The sequence below is a fragment of the Mustela nivalis genome, assembly GCF_964662115.1.
Source record: "Mustela nivalis genome assembly, chromosome: 9".
NCBI classification, from domain to species: Eukaryota; Metazoa; Chordata; class Mammalia; order Carnivora; family Mustelidae; genus Mustela; species Mustela nivalis.
Window position 1 is genome coordinate 50,827,675 of NC_139028.1, and position 22,689 is coordinate 50,850,363.

The 22,689-nt window shown below is 36.7% G+C and overlaps 1 protein-coding gene across 4 annotated transcripts in view; it reads right to left on the bottom strand.

The window, feature by feature from the left end:
• Nucleotides 1-22,689, bottom strand: part of TMEM135 (transmembrane protein 135) — a 250,030-nt gene that overhangs the window by 19,096 nt on the left and 208,245 nt on the right. For all 4 annotated transcript variants that reach the window (XM_082749023.1, XM_082749022.1, XM_082749021.1 and 1 more), the window contains 3 exons: nt 15,826-15,867; nt 4,299-4,445; nt 1,225-1,294 (listed from right to left, as the gene is read on the bottom strand). In XM_082749023.1, the coding sequence (XP_082605149.1) occupies nt 1,225-1,294; nt 4,299-4,445; nt 15,826-15,867 (259 nt within the window). The remainder of the gene's footprint in view (nt 1-1,224; nt 1,295-4,298; nt 4,446-15,825; nt 15,868-22,689) is intronic.

Below are 22,689 nucleotides of genomic sequence, written 5' to 3' on the forward strand. Positions count from 1 at the left end.
CACTGTGACTCCCAGGAGGCTGTTTTTTAGGGGTGCTATACCTCTTCCCATCATCAACAGAGTGGGGATCAGATATAATAAGGAAGAACATAAACTTTTTAAAGCCTCAGGATTTTGAGAGCCTCACCCAAAACTAAAGAACTTTTAGTAGGTGGTACCACCTGTGCCAGACTAACTGCAAGGAAAGTAACTTCATCCCCAGAGGTGGTGGTGCTGAAGGATGGGAAGACAGCAGCAGCCACAGACCAGGTGGGGCAAGTAGAGACACTCGCAGACACAAAAGTTATCAGCAAGGGAGGAATTTATGCCAGTGGGCATGGCTGACTTCTGGCATGTAGAGCAACTGTGGACGTGCTCCAGTCAGTGCCATGCCTTAAAACTAACATCTTTACAAGTCCAACGCCAAATGCTACTGCACAGGACCGTGCACAGTGCATGTTTTTGACTTCTGATCCCCTAGTGCACAGCACACTTCAGGGACCTTGTTCTAGAATGTATTCTAATAAGAATACATTACAACATATACATTCTAATAACTTTATTTTTCTGTTTTCTTTGCTATTGTTGTATCACCTTCTCTTCTACTTTGAAAGTTTTACACTAATTTTTTTAAAACATTTTATTTGACAGAGAGAGAACATGAGCAGGGGGAGGGGGCAGAAGAAGAGGAAGGGCAAGAAGCAGACTCCTCACTGAGCAGTGAGCCTGACATGGGGCTCAATCCCAGAACCCTAGATCATGACCTGAGCTGAAGGCAGACTCTTAACTGAGTCACCCAGGTGCCCTTTCATTAATTTTTAAATAAGCAAATTTTGAAATTAATTAACCAAGGATCTGATAAATGAATACTAAAAGCTAAACTGTTATCTATTTTTCACAAATATCTCATTCTTCAAGTCAAATGCAAGGAATGATAGCAATTAATATCTACTTTTCCATTTCCTTTGAAATCATGCTTTAATTCAAAAGTTATTTCTATACGGGGCGCGCCTGGGTGGCTCAGCCAGTTGAGCATATGACTTCAGCTCAGGTCATGATCTCGGTTCCTGGGATCAAGCCCAACATCTGGCTCTGTACTCAGTGGGAAGTCTACTTGACCCTCTCCCTCTGCCCCTCCACCCACTCATGCTTTTTTCCCTCTCTCTCAAGTAAATAAATTAAATCTTCAAAAAGATTTTCCACACATATTCCCCATAGCTAACAGTGATACTTTTATATACTCACTTTAATGCAATAAGAGATGCAATTATCTTCATAGTGTTTGCAGCATCTATGCCTTGGTCCATGCCTACATCTGAAATAAAACAAAAGTAATAAATGATGTGTATGTGTGCAGATGTGCTTAAAACTCTCTAACCTAAAAAGGAGAAAACATTACCCACTTGTTTCTAAATGCATGCATCTTTTGGTTTCTTGGGACATAAAAAAGCAAAGAGAACAGATTTTTTTTTTCTTTTCAGTTCACCATTTGAAACAGTGCATCATAAAATATGTGACTGCAGCCAAAAACTTAAATACACAACAGAAAAAACACTAGTAAATATGTGTGACTAAATATGAGAAATATGTACATATTATCTCTATGCTCTGCCAAATCTTTTGGAAGCTTTAAGTTGCTCACTGTAGAGTGTAACGGTCATAAGTCACCCATGAAGTCAGTACTTGAGCAACAATCACAATGAGAAAGTGCTCAGGTTACAGGAATTTATGCTTAATTATATATGAGAGAAAACATCTGGAAAGGAAACATGATATGGTATTAGACCTCAAAATTCAGTTTTTAAAATAAATACAGTAATAGATCATGTGGGAATTCAAAAGTGAGTTATTTGTGATTTAAATGCAAACCACTTGGTCCTCTGGTGTTTAGTAAATGTTTCTGCTGGGGGGACTACTGTTCAAGATAGACGGATTTTTAATTATTTGGTATGTTGGCTCTAGGACCATATATTCACTTGAGGCATAAAAAAAATAAGTAAAATATCTAACGTGGCTCTGGCTCCCCCCCCTTTCTCTGTGAAGTATTCACGTTCCAAAATGAGCAGTTTTCAAAACTCTTGTAGACTGCAGGTTATTAATTATCTTCATGGTTGGAACACAGTAACTTTCTCATTTGTAACAATAATGTGTAGAGTGATATTCTGGCTCCGTATCTCTCTAATTCCATTTGCAAAGTGATTAGCAAAACCCTTTAGGAAATCTAATTGCGTACCATAGCTGGGGTACAAGGGCAGCCTTTCACAGACAGGGGGAGAGTAGGAGCTCCTGCTGCCCGTAGCCCTTATGCCATCAGAATGATGGGACGTATCTGGCCATGTGAAGTTGAGGGATTAAAGCTGGGCCCTAAACGAGGTAAATCAGAGAAGGGGGGGCCGTATGTAAACCATCACTCTTCATACTTCTAAGTGTCCTCTTCAAAGACATTCCTCAGCCAGTGCTACTGGAACTACACAGATATCATTAGACTCTCTTTGCTAGAGAAATTCAATTCTGCTATCAGCTAGACTGTAATTCAATCTTCCCTTAGTCTGTTATTAAAACTTCTCAAAACTGGACTCCCCATCTCCTGTCTCATCTACTCTACTTTTGTATATTACCCTGCATCTCCTTCCATAGCAGAGAACACACTGGGGCGAGTCTGACAAGTTCAGCCATGACCTGATTAGTTCTGATATCCAAGGCATCATTCACCCACATGATACATGCTTGGCATTCCCATCTCTGCATTCCCCTCTGATTTCCACAAATAAGGATTCCCTGTCACTTTTCTCCACTCAGGTGATCCGTAACTATTTTGAACTTGTTTATTACCAATTGCACTAGTGGGTATTTGCCCCGAAATTACAAAACACTAATTCTAAGTGATATAGGCGCCTCTATGTTTACTGCAACATTATTTACAATAGCCAAATCATGGAGGCAGCCCAAGCATCCCAGGATAAAGAAGAGGTGGTGCGCGCGCGCACACACACACACACACACACACACGCGCGAATATTATTCAACCATATGATATTACTCATATGTGGCATTTAGGAAACAAATGAGCAAAGGGGAAAAAAAATGGAGAGAGAAAAACTAACCAAGAAAAACAGACACTTGAAACTAGAGAACAAACTGATGATTACCAGAGGACAGGTAGGTAGGGATATGGTTGAAACAGGTGATGGGATTAAGGAGTATACTTATCATGATGAAAAAAGTAAAACAAACAAAAAATACATAAATATTTTTAAAGTTCACTATCACAGTTATTTCTGCCATCTGTTATCCCTTTCCTGCCTCTTACCTTCTATATGTGATGTATGCTATAATGAAGACACAGTCTTTAAATTCAGTAAATATTTTGGACACCTACTCTGTGCTCATATACATGAGGCAACTCATACGTTATTTCATTTAACGGATGCAACACTCCTTAACAGAGATCATTAACCCAATTTAACAGATGAGGACTTCAGGGTTCAGAGGGGCTAAATCACTTGCCCAAAGTCACAAAGCCAGCAGGCATGAAATGAAAGTCTAAGACAAGTCTGACTTATAGCTTCAGCTTCCCAAAACTGATCCCTAACTTTCTACATTGGCTTTTCATTCAACAGTCTCTAAAACACCACTACCAAGATAATTTTTATTAACTGATGTTCTAATTTTAAATCACTAAATTAATTTTCTTAAATATCTATACTTGAAATACAAATATTATTTGTATGAAACTCAGACTTCTTTGTATAATACACAAATAAAGATGTTTTACTCAATTTCCAAAGCCCTGAAAATTTCTACTCTTAACAAAAACCTTTATGTAAGATTTGCTCCTTACCATTTCTGCATCTTCTTGAATGTGCCCCAGAACTTTTCTTTGTCTTTTCCACATGTGGCATATCTAATTAGCACATATTGACCTGTTTCCAAAAGTTCCCCATTCTAGTCTCCTGCAACTGTGTCTAGTTTGACATAGAAAACGATTACAAATTCATATAAATCTAATTCAAAGGCATATGATGGTCTATAGGCCAGACAAAAATAACAAGTAACACTGACTTGCCATTATGTGCCTTTTATAAAACTGTATGCACTGTTTCTGGTAAAAAGAAAAAAAATAATAATAAATATATATACACACACACACATACACACATACATATACATATCATATATATATGATATGTATATATACTGGTATGTATATATATGTATATATAATGATAAATATATCATTACTCAAGAGAGTACCTTGGCAGAGTACAAATATCATATAAAACCGTAAAGTGTGCTAAATATCAAGATAAAAAACTTACACTGAATCCACGAGTTTCCTGATTAGAGCAATTATATTCATTCTTCTTGGCTTTTCTTCATGTTTCTCTGTCTTTTGTTCCACTTTTGCATATGCTGCTTCTGGTGAATAAGAATGTGTGGGAATTTCTTCCTTCCCTACAATAAACCTAAAGAAAAGAACACAATGTGAGTGAGGCATTTTCACCTTTAAAAAAAAAAAAAGGAAAAAGACAATAAAAAAAAATGCCCTGATTCTGTTAGTATACAAATACAAATTAGTATACAAATTCTGTTAGTATACAAATACATTTTGGAGAGTACCTTATCATTTAAAATAATATGCAAATTTTTAAAAATTTGCATAAAATCTTATCCTTTATAAATATAGGCTTTCAAAATCTATTGAATACTTAGAAAATGTTGACAGCCATTTCTTTAATAATGCAAATTCTTCTATTAAGTTTTCTATTTTAGTTTCAGCATAGTTAACACACAGTGTTATATTAGTTTCAGGTATACCATACACTGATTCAAAAATTCCATACACTATTCAGTGTTCAACAAGGCAAGTGTACTATTAATCCCATTCACCTATTTTACCCATCCCCTCACCCACCTACCCTCTAGTAATCATCAATCTGTTCTCTATAGTTAAGAGTCTGTTTCTTCCTTTGTCTCTCTCATTTTTTCCCTTTGTTCATTTGTTTTATTTCCTAAATTCCACAATGTAAAATAATATGTTATTTGTCTTTCTCTAGTTGGTTTATTTTGCTTAGTGTTATACTTGGTAGCTCCATGCCATGTTGTTTCAAATGGCAAGTATCATTTTTTGTGGCTCAATAATATTCCATTATCTATACATGTAAATACGTACACACACACACACACACAAAATAGCTAAATTATGGAAGCAGCCATATATATATATATAAAACCTCTTCTTTATCCATTCATCTACTGATGGACACTTGGGCTACTTCATAATTTAGCTATTGTGAATAATGCTGCAATAAACATAAGGGTGCATGCATCTCTCTGAATTAGCGTTTCTGTATTTTGGAGGTAAATACCCAGTACTGCGATTACTAGATTGTAGGGTAGTTCCATTTTCAACTTCATAGGGTATCTCCACACTGTTTTCCAGTATGGCTGCACTAGTTTGCATTTCCACAAACAATGCAAGAGGGTTCCTATTTCTCCACATCCTTGCCAACACCTGTTGTTTCTTGTGTTGATGATTTAAGCCATTCTGGCAGGTGTTAAGGTGACATTTCATTGAGTTTTGACTGGCATTTCCTAATGATCACTAATGGTGAGTATCTTTTCATGTGTCCATTGGACATCTAGATATCTTCTTTGAAGAAATGCCTGTTCATGTTGCCTGCCCGTTTTTAAATTGAATTATGTTTTTCAGGGGTTGAGTTATTTAAGTTCTTTATATATTTTGGATGCTAACCTTTATCAGATACGTCATTTGCAAAATATATTTTCCCATCCCACAGGCTGTCTTTTAGTTTGATTGATTATTACCTTTGCTGTGCAGAAGCTTTTTATCTGATGTAGTCCCAATAGTTTTATTTTTGCTTTTGCTTCTTCTCCTGTCTCAGGAGACATACCTAGGAAGAAGGTGCTATGTCTGATGTCAGAGAAGTTACTGCCTGTGCTCTCTTCTAGGATTTTTATGGTTTTGTATCTGACATTTAGGTCTTTAACCCATTTTGAATTTAGCTTTGTGTATGATGTAAGCCAGTGGGCCACTTTCATTCTTTTGCATGTAGCTGTCTAATTTTCCCAATGCTAACTGTTGAAGAGACTGTCTTTTCCCCATTGGATATTCTTTCCTGACTTGTCCAAGATTATCTGACCATATAATTGTGAATTTACTTCCGGGTTTTCTATTCTGTCCCATCGATCTATATGCCTATTTTTGTGCCAGTACCACACCGTTTTGATTAATAAAGCTTTGTAGTATAACTTGAAGTCTGGAATTGTAACACCTCTAACTTTGCTTTTCTTTTTCAAAATTGCTTTGGCTATTCGGGGTCTTTTGTCGCTCCATACAAACTTTAGGATTATTTGTTCTAGTTCTGTGAAAAATGTTGTTGGTATTTTTATATGAATTATATTAAATCTATAGATTGTGTACATTTGTATAGTATGGATACTTTTATCATATTTGGTCTTCCAATCAATGAGCACAATCTTTCCACTGCTTTGTGTGTGAACATCAACATCTTTTATCAATGTTTTATAGTTTTCAGGGCACAAGACTTTCACCTTCTTGGTTATGTTTATTCCTAGATATTTTATTACTTTTGGTGCAACTGTAAATGGGATCGCTTTCTTAGTTTCTTTCTGTTGCTTCATTATTAGTATATAAAAATACCATGAATTTCTGTATGTTGATGTGGTATCATGCAATCTTACGGAATTCATTTATCAGTTCTAGTAGTTTTTTGGTGGAGTCTTCAAGGTTTTCCATATATAGTATCATGTCAAATGCAAATAGAGGAAGGTTTATTTCCTCCTTACCAGTTTGGATGCCTTTTATTCCTTCCTCTTTTCTGATCACTGTGGCTAGAACTTCCAGTACTATGTTAAATATGAGTGGTGAGAGTGGACATCCCTGTCTTGTTCCTGACCTTAGGGGAAACGCTCTCGGTTTTTCACCATTGAGTATTATGTTTGCTGTGGGTTTTCACTTACAACCTTTATTATGTTGAGGTGTTCCCTCTAATCCTACTTTGTTGAGGATTTTTATCATGAATGGACTTCTTTATTGTAAAATGCTTTTTCTGCATCCATTGAAATTATCATTCGGTTTTTATTCCTTCTTATATTGATGTGATGAATCACACTGACTGACTTGTGAATACTGATCCACCCTTGCATCCCAGAATAAATTCCACTTGACTCTGGTGAATGAATTTTTAATGTATCATTGGGATCAGTTTGCTAATATTTTGTTGAGAATTTTTGTATCTATATTCAAAAAGAGATACTGGCCTGTATTTCTCTTTTTTTATAGTGTCTTTACCTAGCTTTGGTATCAGGGTAATGTTGGCTTCAGAGAATGAATTATGAAGTCTTCCTTCTTCTATTTTTTGGAATAGTTTGAGAACAGCTGTTAACTCTTCTTTAATATTTGGTAGAATTTACCTGTGAAACCATCTGGTCCTGGACTTGTTTGCTGGGACATAGGTTAACATTCTCTTACAATCTTTTTGTATTTCTGTGCTGTCAGCTGTTATTTCTCCCCTCTCATTTCTGATTTTATTTATTTGAGTCCTCTCTCTTTGTTTATGAATCTGGGTAAAGCTTTATTGATTTTGCTGATCTTTTCAAAGAATTGGCTCCTGGTTTCACTGATTTGTTCTACTGATTTTTTAGTTTCTACTTTGTTTATTTCTGCTCTAATCTTTATTATTTCCTACCTTCTACTGGCTTGTGGTCTTGTTTGTTGTTCTTTCTCTAGTTCCTTTAGATGTAAGGTTAGATTGGTTGTTTATTTAGGATTTTTCTTGCTTCTTACAGTAGGCCTATATTCTTATAAACTTCCCTTTCAGAACAGCTTTTGCTGTATCCCAGATTTTAGACTACTGTGTTTGCATTTTCATTTGTCTCCATGTATTTTTCTTTGATTTCTTGGTTGACCCGTTCATTGTTTAGTAGTATGTTATTTAACTTCCATGTATTTATGTGCTTTCCATGTTTTTTTTCTCGTGCTTGGTATCTAGTTTCAAAGCATTGTGGTCAGAAAATATGTATTGTTATTAATTCAATCTTTCTCAATTTGTTGATACTTGTTTTTTGGCCTAATATGTGATCTAGTCTAGAGACTGTTCCATGTGCCCTTGAAAAGAGTCTATATTCTGCTGTCTTAGAATGGAAATTTCTGAGTATTATCTGTTACATCCATCTGGTCCAATGTGTCATTCAAAAACCACTATTTTGGGGGCGCCTGGGTGGCTCAGTGGGCTAAGCCTCTGCCTTCAGCTCAGATCATGATCCCAGGGTCCTGGGACCGGGCCCTACATCAGGCTCTCTGCTCTTGCAGGGCTGGCTTAGTGGTCATGAATTCTTTTAACTCTTGTTTGTCTGGGAAATTCCTTCTACTTTGATTGTCAGCCTTGCTGGGTAGAATATTCGTGGCTGCAGATTTTTCCCTTTGAGCACTTTGAATATATCATACCAGTCTGTTAAATAAAAAAATAAAATCTTAAAAAACAACAACACTACTTTTTTGCTTATATTCTACTGGGATATCTGTCCATTGATGTATGTGAGGTGTTAGAAGTCCTCTATTATTGTAATACTACTGATAATTTTCTTTATGTTTCTTTATGTTGTTATTAACTGCTATATGTATTTATTTGGGTGCTCCCATGTTGGGCTCATAAATATTTATACTTGTTATATCCTCTTGTTGGATTGTACTATTTATGATTATACAGTGTCCTTCTTTGTCCCTTGTTACAGCCCTTGCATAAAAGTCTATTTTGTCAATGTAAGTCATTACTCAGGTTTTCTTTTCACTTTCATTTGGACGATAAATGTTTCTCCATCCCTTTACTTTCAGTCTGCATGTGTCTTTTGGTCTGAAATGAGCCTCTGGCAGGTAGCATATACATGGGTCTTGCTTTTATCCATTCTGTCACCATGTGCCTTGATTAGACCATTTAGTCCACTTATATTCAAAGTAATTACTGATATGCATGTACTTACTGCCATTTTGTTACTTCGCTTATGGTTATTTTTATAGTTCTTCTCCGTTCCTCTCTTCTCTTGCTATCTTCTTTCATGATTTGTTGGCTTTCTTTAGCAAAATATTTGGATTCTTTATTTTTTACAAATTTATTACTGGTTTTGAGTTGCAGTTACCATTAGGTTTATATATAACATCTTCTGGATATAGCAGTCAATGTTCAGCTAATGGTTGCTTAATTTTGAACTCATTCTTTACTCCTCTCCTCTCCACATTTCAGATACGTGGTATCATATTTTACATCCTTTTATTTTGTGCTTCTCTTGACTGATTTTTATAGAAATACTTGTTTTTTTATTGCTTTTACACTTCCTTTTTCTTACTCTTACTTATGATTCTTGTTTTCCTCTTACAAAGCCCCCCTTAGCATTTCTTGCAGGGCTGGCTTAGTGGTCATGAATTCTTTTAACTCTTGTTTGTCTGGGAAATTCCTTCTATACTTTGATTGTCAGCCTTGCTGGGTAGAATATTCGTGGCTGCAGATTTTTCCCTTTGAGCACTTTGAATATATCATACCAGTCCCTTTTGGTCTGCAAAGTTTCTGCTGAAAAATCAGCTGATAGCCTTGTGGGATTTCCTGTGTATATAACAGTCTTCTTCTCTTTCACAATCTTTAAATTCTTTCTTTATCTCTATTTTTTTACCATTTTAATTACTAGATGTCTTGGCGTGGACCTCCTTAGTTTGAATCCTAATGGGTGGATCTCTCTGCCCCTGAATCAGGATCTGTTTCCCTCCCAAGATTTGGGAAGTTTTCAGTTATTACTTCCTCAAATACATTTTCTACCCACCCCCACCTTCTCTATCTTTTCCTTCTGAGATCCCCATAATGTGAATGCTATTATACTTCATGGAACCACTGAATTTTCTAAGGCTATTCTCATTATGTAGTATTTATTTATCTCACCTGTTCAGCTTGATTGCTTTCTATTATTCTATCCTCCGCATCCCTTACAGGTTCCTCTGCTTCCTGTAGCTACTGTTTATTCCATCTATTATATTTTTAATGTTACTTATTGAGTTTTTCACCTCTGATACGTTATTTTTCATCTCTGTCAAGAGTTTCACTGATGTCCTCCACCCTTTTCTGGAGTCCACTGAATATCTTTATGATAATTATTTTAAATTCTCTATCAAACATGTTATTTTTTTCTGTTCACTTAATCTCCTGCTGTGATTTTGTCCTGTTTCTTCATTTGGGACATATTCCTCTGTTTCCTCATTTTTCTATCTCTCTGTGTCAGTTTCTATGTGTTAGGAAAGTTAGCTACACTTTCTGCTCTTGAAAGTAGTGGCTTCATGAGGAAGAAGTCCTGTAGTACTTTGCAGTACAGTGTCCCCTGTTCACCAGAACCTGGCACTTCAGGAGAATCTCCTGTTTTGTGTTGTTTGTGTTGTGTCTGGGTCACTTTCTCTTTCAGTCCAGACATCTTCATTGACTATATACCTATTGGGGGCTTCCCTTGCTCTCTGTGGTGTTAGTGAGACACAGGCAGCAAGCTCTGAGGAGGCATAACTGCAAGAGAGCTTGGGGGCAGGGCAATGGTGTTAGCAAAAGGTCCTGAGCTCAGTGCTGAAGTCAGCAGGCTTAGAGTGCACCAGTCCTCAGCAGAACACATGGGCAAGGCATATTGCTAGCAGGTTAGGGAGCAGGTGTCTGCACAGTGCCTCCCACAGGTGGCCCTGTGTTTAGCAGGGCAGCAGGGGAGGATAATGGTGCCCACCAGCTCCTTTGTTCCCAGAAGTCCCCCAACACACTTAGAATCAGTATAAACAGATCTTCCTCCTGTTTGTCCCAGACACTGCAAACTCTCATTTTTATATTGCCTCACCATAGGCTGCTGTCTCTTTAAGGGTGGGACCCAGCTATCACTCACTCTCCCATCTTGCCCAGTGCTGAGTCAGCTGACTTTTTAAGCTCCACATTCCAACTTCTGCTGTTTATACAAACTCAAAGAATTTAGCCCTTATGGTTTTCAAAGCCAGATATTATGGGGATTTGTCTTCTGGTTTGGGCTCCCTAGTGTGAGAGACCTTTTCTTTCCCCTCTCTACACCCACAGCTACTCCCATCCTGTGGGCAGCTCCCAACCCAATTGTTTCTACCCTTTGTAACCTCTCAGATATAGCTTCTTTTTTTTTCCTCTTTAAATTTTTATTTATTTATTTACTGGGGGATGGAAGCACAGAGGGAGAGAGTGAGAAGCAGACTCCTCACTGAGCAGAGAGCCCATTGTGGGGCTTGATCCCAGGACCCTGAGATCATGACCTGAGCTGAAGGCAGAAGCTTAACCTACTGAGTCACCCAGGCATCCCTCTGAGATGCAGCTTCTTCAAATTTAGTTGTGAAGTTTGTCCTGCCCATCTTTGGATTGTTCTCTACTGTATTTACATGGATGTGAGTGATATCTAATTGTCAAGATGGGATGGGGTGAGCTTAGGGTCCTCCTACTCCAACATCTTCCCAAGCTTCCCAAAAATACAGGTATTTCAAAATCAAATTAACCAAGTAAAATACAGCATAACCCTTTTATGATGTACCCTTTTAACTTAAGTTACCGCTTTTATTTTTTTTTAAGATTTTTATTTATTTATTTGACAGGCAAAGATCACAAGTAGCCAGAGAGGCGAGCAGAGAAAGAGAGAGAGGTAGGGAAGCAGGCTCCCTGCTGAGCAGAGAGACCGATGCAGGGTTCAATCCCTGAACCCTGGGATCATGACCTGAGCCGAAGGCAGAGGCTTTAACCCACTGAGCCACCCAGGCGCCCCAAGTTACCACTTTTTAAAGATATTACACATCTTAAAAGTTTCTTTTCAAGCAAAAAAGCAGGTAAAATATTTACTTGGGTCTACTAGTTGATCACAAACATTCTGTTTTTCGTCTAAATTCTACTAATAGTTACAACTGAATGAGGTCCTTATTTTTCAGTAAAAAATTGTATCTCATGTTACTCTGAGTCATAATAGCTGCAATGTAGTATTAGGTCATATAAAGATATTCAGGGAAATGGAGAGAACTAAAGAATGAGAATCATAAAATGGTCAAGATCCATGTATTCTCACATCATTTCATTAGAAAACCTTAAGTTCAATGTTATTCTAATCTAGTTATTTCTTTTGAAAAACCTAATATCCGGGGAAAGACACTACTCTTATCTCATCAAAACTGGAATATGTTTTCCCAGACAATGAGAGAGCGAGCGAGGTAGAGAGAGAGGGGGGGGGGAGGGAGGGAGAGAGGGGAAAGGAAGGACCATTCAATCAGTATCCTGTACTAGTTTTCATTTTTGCTGTTTGTACTTTCACTGTAAGACTCATGGCTCTTAATAAAGAATAATTAAGCTTTCTTAAGAGAACTCCACCTGCTGAACTTTCAGAAAATACCATAAAATGCAAATAAAAACAAGGGATCAGTAATTCTAATCTAAGGTTCTAGAACATGGGACCTATGACAAATAAAGTAAGGAAATGTCAACAATCAGAAAAGAGAGGTGGAAAAAGCTATTACTACCAACAAATCCCATCTCATTCGGACAAACTTGGTAAAACACCTAGCTTGTTCAATCATAACGGGCATGTAATGAGATTGTCACAAGGTGACAGCTGTGCAGTCCCGGTAGCTGTTATTCCAAAAGAATTTTGTTCTTAATCATGGGTGTGCATGCAGAGTTCAAGATCTGTACTACTGTTCTCTATAAACAAGACAAAAACTATGTTAGAACAGATATAATCATCTCTCTAACGCTGTCTGTAACACTGTTCCTCTTTTGGCCAGGACTGACCATCTCAAATCGGAGGTCACTTCCTTGGAGAAGCTGTCCCTGTACAAGCTGGAGTGAGTGAGCAAGCCCTCCTTTGTGCTTTCAAGGCCCAATGAGTCCCCAGTAGTGGAAGCACCTTGTTCCTGGTTTGCATCCCTCACTAAAATGTGGGGTCTATGAGACTCTATACATCTTTTGCTATTACACCCCAGGGACTGGTAATAGTGTCTGGCCCATAGTAAAAATTTAATTAATACATTTAGAATGAGCACACACAGTAATAGTGAGCATTTTCTGTATGATAGGACAGTATTGATATTAAGTAATTTAATCCTCAGAGCAATACTATGAAGCAGGCGCCATCATTTCCATGAGCGTTACCATGAAAAAAACCTTTGACCACAGCCAAGAACAGTCATTACATGAACCCCCAAAAACTGTCTGCCTCTAAAGCCTGGGTTCTTAATCACCAAGCTGTCTATATACTTCTAATTATTAAACTATGTTGATGCAGGTTTAGTATACCGTAGGCTTCTGAACTGGTTCTCAGCCTTTGACTCTATCCTCAACTCTTTCTATCTGCTCTCATAACTTCTACTAAATTAGCAAGAATTAATAATCTTTTTTTCCAGAATGTCTTCCTATAATACAGCGTAAATTCTAAGTGCAAACAATTCAGTCCAGCCCCTTATTTTAAGTGGATTTGATGAAGAAACACAAAAGTATCTGACACACTACGAGTTTCTGTAAGGATTCTGGGAGCCTATGGAGAGACTCGGCGGGGAAAGGCTAAGTTTTCTTCTTAGGAAAGCCAACTTTGGGTTTTGTTATAAAAGTTTCTGACATTAACACAGAGTCCTAAATAGCCACTGCAACAACAAGAAGTTGTTTTCTAAAATGTCTCATGATCTTTTAATGAAGAATATAATGTGAAAAAATTACTGCTGTGTATTATGACTTAGTTACTGTTACCACAGAGTTTCCACAACCAAAGATACTCTTATTCACACAGTGGCCTCAATCTGCCCCCTCCCAAACTAGTTTCCTTGCATGCCATCTGATTTTCTTTGAAGAGCACCTTTTTTCAGGTACTTACTTAGGTTTTCAGCTCATAGCAAGGATTAGAGGGAGAGAGGAAGAAGGAAAATATGAGTCAGAAGGTCTTCATTTCCTTTTATGCCAGTCACAACCTTGCCTGTTTCTCTTTAATCCTCCACTGTCACCCAAATCCCAATCCTTACCACTTCATCTTTCTTCCTTTTGATTCTTTCACAGTGCCCATCCCAAATACTGTGGCCAGACTAATCTTTGTGAAACAATGTCAACTACCATGCTCAAAACCCTTTAGTGGCTCTCTACAGCCCATCTTTTCAAAGTCAAAATTTTTTTTAAAGATTTTATTTATTTATTTGACAGAGAGAGATCACAAATAGGCAGAGAGGCAGGCAGAGAGAGGGGGAAGCAGGCTCCCTGATGAGCAGAGAGCCCAATGTGGCACTCAATCTCAGGACCCTGAGATCATGACCTGAGCTGAAGGTAGAGGCTTTAACCCACTGAGCGACCCAGGCACCTTCAAAGTCAAATTTGTCTCCCCCCCCACCTTTAGGTCTTCCATAATCTGGCCCTGCTCTGATCATCATTCAAACAAACAAACAAACAAAAAAAGCCCACAAACCCACAAAACCTTATAATCCTTAAAATAAGCTTTTCATACTAATTAAGTTGATTTTCCCACTCTTACCTCATATTTCATGTTTATAATTTTCATACTTTTGCTAACATTTTTCACTTCTACCCAGAAGGTTCTTCCTCTTTCCTTCTAAAGCTTCTCTAAAGCTACTTTTCAAATGCAGTTTAAGGCTTATCCCCAAAAGAATAATAAAAACAATTATAGCCAACATTTCTTGACCACTGTGTGCCATGAACAGTTCTAAACACTTTTCATGCATTAACTCATTTGATTCTCAAAAAAACCTATTAAGACAGTCATATGAAATCTTCTGGTATACCAAAGCCTACCCTCATTTTTCCCTCCTATTATAACAAACACTTCACACTTAATCTTCACTAAGCGTCTACTAAATGTACTTAGAAGAATACCACAGGCAACATTTATGATTCAAACTGGAAGAGCATTAGGTTTCAAGTAAGTATATGAAGTCACTGTGTGACATTAAATTTGTCAAATATTCTAAGCCTCAATTTCTTCTTCATGTCACATGGGCATAAAAATACCCAACTCACAGAACTGTTGGGAAAATCTTCTAACCTATGTGGAAATGCATGCTGAACTATAAAATATAATGCTAATGCTGCCAACCAACATTTCTACACTGCCTGCTATCATCTGCCAAAAAACTATGGCAACAGATAGTGTACAGCATGAAAAGCATGCTATTGACTCTAATGAAGCCTATGATCCAAAATATGTCTGACACAAGCCCTGTCCTAGTGAAGCCTGTAATGTAGTACTACACAATTCCATACTTCATTCTGCAGTAATTATTTATGTATAGCTTTCTCTTTCCAATGCTCCTTCAAGAGAGAGTTCTTGTAATTCTTTCTTAACACCCAATATATGAGGCACAAAATCAGTCCCAAAAGCATTTGTTAAGGGGCGCCTGGGTGGCTCAATCTGTTAAGTGTCTGCCTTCTGCTCAGGTCATGATCTCGGGGTCCTGGGATTGAGCCCCGCATCGGGCTCTCTGCTCAGCCAGGAGACCGCTTCTCCCTTGCCTGCTGCGCCCCCTACTTGTGCTTGCCATCTCCCTCCCCTTCTCCCTCATGTCAAATAAAGAAATTTTTTAAAAAAGTAGTTGTTGACTGATTTTTAGGGGAAAAGAAATCCAATAAACTACTCTTCTAATATAGTATTGTAGAAGTGACTTTGTGACTTCTGCAATTACTTTCAGCTAGAAAACTGAGTTGATAAACATCTATTATAACTATGTGCAATACTACTACTTTTGATAAAGTTAACTTGCAAATTCTCTCTTAAAATAAAGGTAAATGAGCTACTTACCTAAGAGCGGAGAATGTAAATCCTTTCAACCCATCTTTGCACCTATAACAGTCAAAATTTATAATAAAGTTAACAATTTTTGAGATACAAAATAGCATACTAAGTAGCTATTAAAATTTATTCTGCAACTGATGACTTTTAGAAGGCGAAACTTTTAGGACAATATAGATGCAATAAAACAATGAAGCAAGCCATCTTACCCAAGATGATTTAAATTTCCTATGTCAAATTAACATAATTTAAGGCTCAACTCTCATATTTGTAGGTCCAAGAGAGATTTAAGTACACCTTCTGAGAGCTCCATGTGGACTTAAAATGAGTGGAATATTCATTTTACCTAATCCCTGGGGGAGCAATTTGCTGAGAAGAAAAGGCCACATACACCTGCTGGGTATTCTGAATAGGTCAATTCAAGGTCCTGACTTCTCCCTACTTACTAATTCAGTGAATGCAGAGCAACGTAGAGTTGGCAGGCACAAAAAGGCTTCAAGTTTATTTCAACAGTTTTAACTTCTGAGTAAGCCCAATGAGAACGGATAACATAGCATGGGGGAAAGAATGGGGGTAAGGGGAGGGCATAGACGCAGGCATTCAAATAATATTTACTGAGTATTTACTATCGCTGGGCATTGTTTTGCGCACCTTATATGTGTTGTTTCATTTAATTATATCACACCTCTATGAACAGGTATTTCTCTATTCCATAGCTGGGCAGGGCCACCCCTCCCCTGGACACCCCCCCACCCCCCCTGGGAAAATGCAGCAATTTCCAAAAAGTCACAAAATAAATCGTAGTCAGAATTTAGGAAAAAAATTTAAAAATTCCTCTGACTTAAAAGCTTTAGTTTTCTCTTATACCTCCTTCTGAAAGAGTGTATTCCTTTTAATTTAGGGAAGGTTCAAACCGCATGACAATTAAGAAAAAAAGATTCTCAGATCTGCAAAAAATATTTAAACAAGATTTTAAAATGGGGACAGTACTATACTGGTCTTAATGGTCTGCTTTATAAGTATGACCAAGTTGCTAAAGAATTCTTGGATATCTAGTATCAGAATCCCTTGGAGAAACTATAGAGACTGATGATACCCAAATGTATGTTAATTTTAGACACTGGATAGTCTTGTATAAAAAGTACGGCCTCAAATCTAATTGGGTGATTCTCTCAGTATACCTTTTATATGAAAGGTCACAAAGGAAATGCATAAAAATATTAAGAAGTCCTTCTGAAAAAAGTGTAAATGTAGAAAGAACACACAGACTCTCAGAAAAGAATTTAATTCATGCACACAGAAAACTTGAAAAACTCTTAAGAATTCATTTTCATTAAGCAACATGATCTACTCTGCAGTCATGTTAACAGTGAGAAATGTAATCACAAAATTTAGCTAAGGTACAACATATTTATTCACCCCACACAGAATGAGGGAAAAGGCAAAATAATTCGTATGTAAAGCTAAAAATATGCATGGGAAAATTATAGCATTAACATTCTTAAATCTGAATGTTATCTTTTTCCATCTGAAGAAAGTGTTTCTCAGTAATTTAAAACCCATAATTGGGCAATTTCTAGATAGGTGGGGTGGTGAAAGAAGTAAGGCTAGGCGTCTATTGACTGGAAAACAGAAAGCAGCAGATTGATTAAAGATTATATACAAGTGGGAACAAATTTTGGCTTTGGTATGCTATTGTTAAGAGATAGCCATTTATCTTTGTGCAGTGCTGAATAGATAAAGGATTCTGACAACTTGGTCTAGTCAGGATTGCATATTTGTGACCTTAAACAATAAATCTAATTGCAGACCAAACATCAAAAAGTAGCTTTCAAATAAAAAGGGGCATGTACAAATGAATTTGCAATTTCATTATGATGGAAGTTTGGTTCTTTCAGCAGAACCCTGTGGGAAGCACTTCATGTTGATAAAGTCTTAGCCCGAATTCAAAAGGGGCTATTCTTCTTTCCATTCATGTGTATAAGGTCTGTTAATGTAATTGAGGGTCAGATGTCTATGTCAAAAGAACAAAAAAGTAATTATTCCCCTAAAAAGAATCTTTAAAATAGTAATATCGCCCTGCATTTTGATACCAAGAGTATTGTCTGAGCTTTAGCCTAACCGAAATGCTATCGTAATCAGAGTTAAATATAAAACGTATGGTACACACAGAAAGATTTATACAGAACAAACCCCATTAGAAGGTGCCTCACTATTTAACAGATTCGGTTATTATAATGCAAATCAAATTACTTTCTGCATTCAGGTCTTAAGGCTGGAGGATTTCCTCAACAAATACTGAATGAATGCCTACTATGTGTGCGCTCTGGTCCCAGTGCTAAGGAGGTAACAGCAGACAATACGGAAGCTCTGTTTTCATACAGCTGACATTCTAGGTCAGGGAAAGGTAGGACGAAACAAGTAAATATGTCAGGTGGTGATGAGTGCTATGACAAACACGACACAGGGTAACAGGAGAAACTGATGGGGTCGGGCCTTCTTATTTTATGTAGTATAGTCCAGAAGGGCCTCTCCAACAAGGTGAAATTTGAGGATGTGATGGGAAGCCTTACAGAATGGAGGGAAGAGTATTTGATCGAAGGAAGAACAAGCACAAAGCCCCTGATGAGGAGTCTGCCTGGCCGGGAAGGAGAACACCAGAGTAGACTACTGCAGCTGGAGCTAAGCCTCAGTGAAAGGTCACAGTCACAGGGAGGAGGTAAGGCATGGTCTACAGTTCTTGTAGTTAGGCACAGTAAAAACAAAACAAAACAAAACAAATAAAAAAACTGTGGATGGCTATGGGCAGAAGAATGACAAAACCTGTCTTAAATTTTAAGAAAATCTCCGGCTGCTCATTGAAAACCAAACCACGGGAAGGCAAGGTTAACAGCAAAGAGGCTAATTAGGAGTGGAAAGATGACTGTGGTCTTGCTGGATCATTAAGTGGTAGAAGTAGAGAAAGGTTACTAAGACTCCAAATGTATTTCAAAAGCAGAATTGGTGGAACTTCTTGATGGTTTGAATGTAGACAAGAGAGGGAGAACATTTACAAATTATTGAAGTATTTTTTACTTGAGCAAGCAGAAGTATAAAATGTCCATTTACTGAAGTGGAGGAAAGACTACGGGAGGGACAGATGTGAGGAGAAAATCAAAGTTTTATTTTACACCTGGTAAGTTTGAGATGAATGTTATCTACAAATGGAACTGTTAATGAAGCAAGCGGCTGCTGTCCAGGTTTGGGTGTCAAGAGGGTGATTCTTCTAGAAGTAGATCTTAAATCCACAGGACTAGGTACAATCTGGGAAATAAGTGCCAAGAGAGAAAATATCCAAGGACTGAGTGTAGTTTATTTCTCTATATTTTAGAGTGCAGAGAATCAATTCCATGGGAGGTAGTGGGGAACACAAAGTCATTTCCCCTCCTAATGAAATCATCCTCTAATATAAAGTTATATATTACATATATATAATAAATATACATATACATATACATGTAATATATATAACTATATATATATATATAACAATATATATTATTTTTGAGTGTGCACAAATACAATGAATATAACTCATGTACACATAGATTTTTCTATTAGGCTATAAATGGTGTAAATACCTGTTATGACTCAACCGTAGTTATTGACTTTCTACATTTGCAAGGTTATGTGCAAGGTTCAGGAAAGAGGAAGGAAAAAACTGCAGCATCATATCAAAAAACTTAGGTGACCCAAAACTTACTATAGGGCACATGGGTGGCTCAGTGGGTTAAGCGTCTGCCTTCGGCTCAGGTCAGGATCCCAGGGTCCTGGGATGAGACCCACACTGGGCTCCCTGCTCAGCAGGCAGTCTGCTTCTCCCTCTCCCTCTGGACCTCCCCCTGCTCACGCTCGTGCTCGTGCTCTCTCTCTTTCTCTCAAATAAATAAAATCTTAAAAAAAAAAAACTTATTAAAGAGGTTCAAGCTGGAATTACATACTGTGGATAAGAAAGTATAAAGTTTAATAATGTTATAAGAAAAATATATTTGGTCAATGCCAACGGACGGGGGAACCCACAAACACGATTTTTTTTTTATTGTAAGTGTAAATGATAGCTAAAAAAACCAATTCTACCCACAAAGATTCTTTGTCTCACACTTAATTTCCATGAAATTACTTCCAGGAGATACTTTTATTTTTATTACCATATTATACCAGCAGATGTCACTAGTAAACCATTTTTGGAAGAGTTTGCAGCTCTGTGAGGTGATTTCAGATCATTTTGTAGCATGTGCACCCTTAAAAATACATTTACTGACCCTCGAAATATTGTTAATCTCAGTTACATTGCATTAAATTCACACAAGTAATTATCATAATATTAGACTTTTAATTATAGCTGATGTTCCTGTTTTTTATCATTCATACTTAAGAAATCTTTAAGAGCACCCTACCATTTGACACCAGCATAAAAATCTAATATGTACATGTGCTACATCATCATGTTCTCCATTAAGCTGAAAACAATGAAAACTTTTGTTTCCTACTTTTTTTTTTTTTTTAAAGATTTTATTTATTTATTTGTCAGAGAGAAAGCGAGTGAGATCGAGCACAGGCAGACAGAGTGGAAGGCAGAGTTAGAGAAAGGAGCAGGCTCCCTGCGGAGCAAGGAGCCCGATGTGGGACTCGATCCCAGGACGCTGGGATCATGACCTGAGCCGAAGGCAGCTGCTTAACCAACTGAGCCACCCAGGCGTCCCTGTTTCCTACTTTTTTATATACAGTTTTTATTTGGTAAACATAATGGGATATAAAAGATGTAGTACTTTATAAATCCTTAAAACATTTCTTTCTTTTTTTTTTAAAGATTTTATTTATTTATTTGACAGAGAGAGATCACAAGTAGGTACAGAGGCAGGCAGAGAGAGAGAGAGGGAAGGAAGCAGGCTCCCTGCTGAGCAGAGAGCCTGATGCGGAACTCGATCCCAGGACCCTGAGATCATGACCTGAGCCGAAGGCAGTGGCTTAACCCACTGAGCCACCCAGGCGCCCCTAAAACATTTCTTGAAGGCTGTGCATGGTATAGTGGAAAGAACCTCGATTTGAATGATTCACAGCTGTAACTTCACTCCCAACCTGGAGTAAATCATTTAACTTTAGGGTTCAATTTTGTTGTTAAACAAGAGCCTGGAAGTAAATTATCTTCATAATTGTCTGACTGAATGTCTTCTAATTCTGTAATTCTATTAATTATTATTTTATTTAATGCTAATGTTATTAGAAATCACAACAGAAAAAATAGAATGAATTATTCTAAGTTACTAGAAAATTCTAATCTAAAAGTTACAAATCAGTATAGAAAAATAAAATTAATTATTCTGTCACTAATAAGAAATAAAAAATGATCTCATCAACATTGAAAATAAATTTTTTTTTAAAACACTGAATTTGCCCTAGATTACTAGCCTGCTACTATTACTATGTTTGCTTATTGTTTTGTAATACTTAATGATGTGGAACTTATTCTTGCAAAGATTCAAAAAGAAGCTTTCCTTTTTTAACTTTAAGACTACAAGACCAAATATTAGGTTGGTCTGCTATAGAAAGACCTGATAAGAGACACTGTCAAATAAAAGAAGGAATTCTACAGATATAACCCAATAACGATTAAATGTAACATTATTGGCTATATTAAATATCGATGCTGAAATACAATGAGTGACAAAATGTAAAAATGTTTAGTATATACATATAAAATGTTATATAGAAAGTGGTCAAAAAGATATATCCAAAACACTTGATAGTAGGCTACCTAATAAAGTCGAATGGGTTAAGATGCATGAAAAGAATATAACCTTTTACTCTCTATATTATATATTTTAAAAATTTTACAAGTATAAATTTATGTATCATTTGTGTAGTTTAATTTAAAACATCAATACTGGAGTACTTTGGAACAAATTAAACAGTGCAAAAGTTAGTCATCTCTATTTCACCTCCACAATGGCAGAGAACGTAAACTCCAAGTAGTCAATGTTGCTAATTAATACTGCTGTAAAAGTTTTGCTAGAAGGCATAAAATTACTAACTGGATAGTTTAAGTTAAAATTTTCTGAAACTGTATCCCCAGTGAACATGTAATTAGGTGACTACAAAGATTAAAAAAAAGAAGAAATATGCATTAAGTATCAAATTCAGAGTTCTTCTATCCACTTTTAATCACTGAATTGATTAAAAGGAAACTCAAATATTGATTAAATATTACATTGTCTATCTTTATTTGCTTAACAGTCATTTATTTATTGGGCAGCTCATACACAGAAAACACTGTACCCTCGAGGAAGACAAAGATAAATTATATGCCATCTCTGGCCATAAAAAAAATAAAAGGCATATACAAAGCTCTGTGTATGTATGTCAAGGCTAAAAATAATCTTGACTAAAAGTTATGACCTTAACTAAAAGTTATGACACAAAATTTCTTGTATCAGCAGTGCTTTTCAAGAGCTTAATTACTCTCCTCTGCTTTATATTTCTAATTCAGCTTCAAATTTCTTTAGTCCAGTCTTTCTCCATTTATCTTCCTAAATTATTTGAGAAAAGCTGTATATGCAAAACCATAATTAATGATCCTAAAAGACTGGCAACAAATAAAGATGAACTAGATTTAAAATAATTGAGTACACCAATAAGCCTTAAAATATTCTATTCTGTTGATTGTATCGTAATCACCGAAGTCAGTATCAAAAACAAGTTACATTATTATATGTGAACAAAATTATTTAAAACAGAAAATGCTTAGACTTCAGGTATATGGAAGGTATAAAAAGAATGGCATATAAAGTTAATTATAAATAATAGTTATAAATAACAGCTGAATCAAAATCAAAA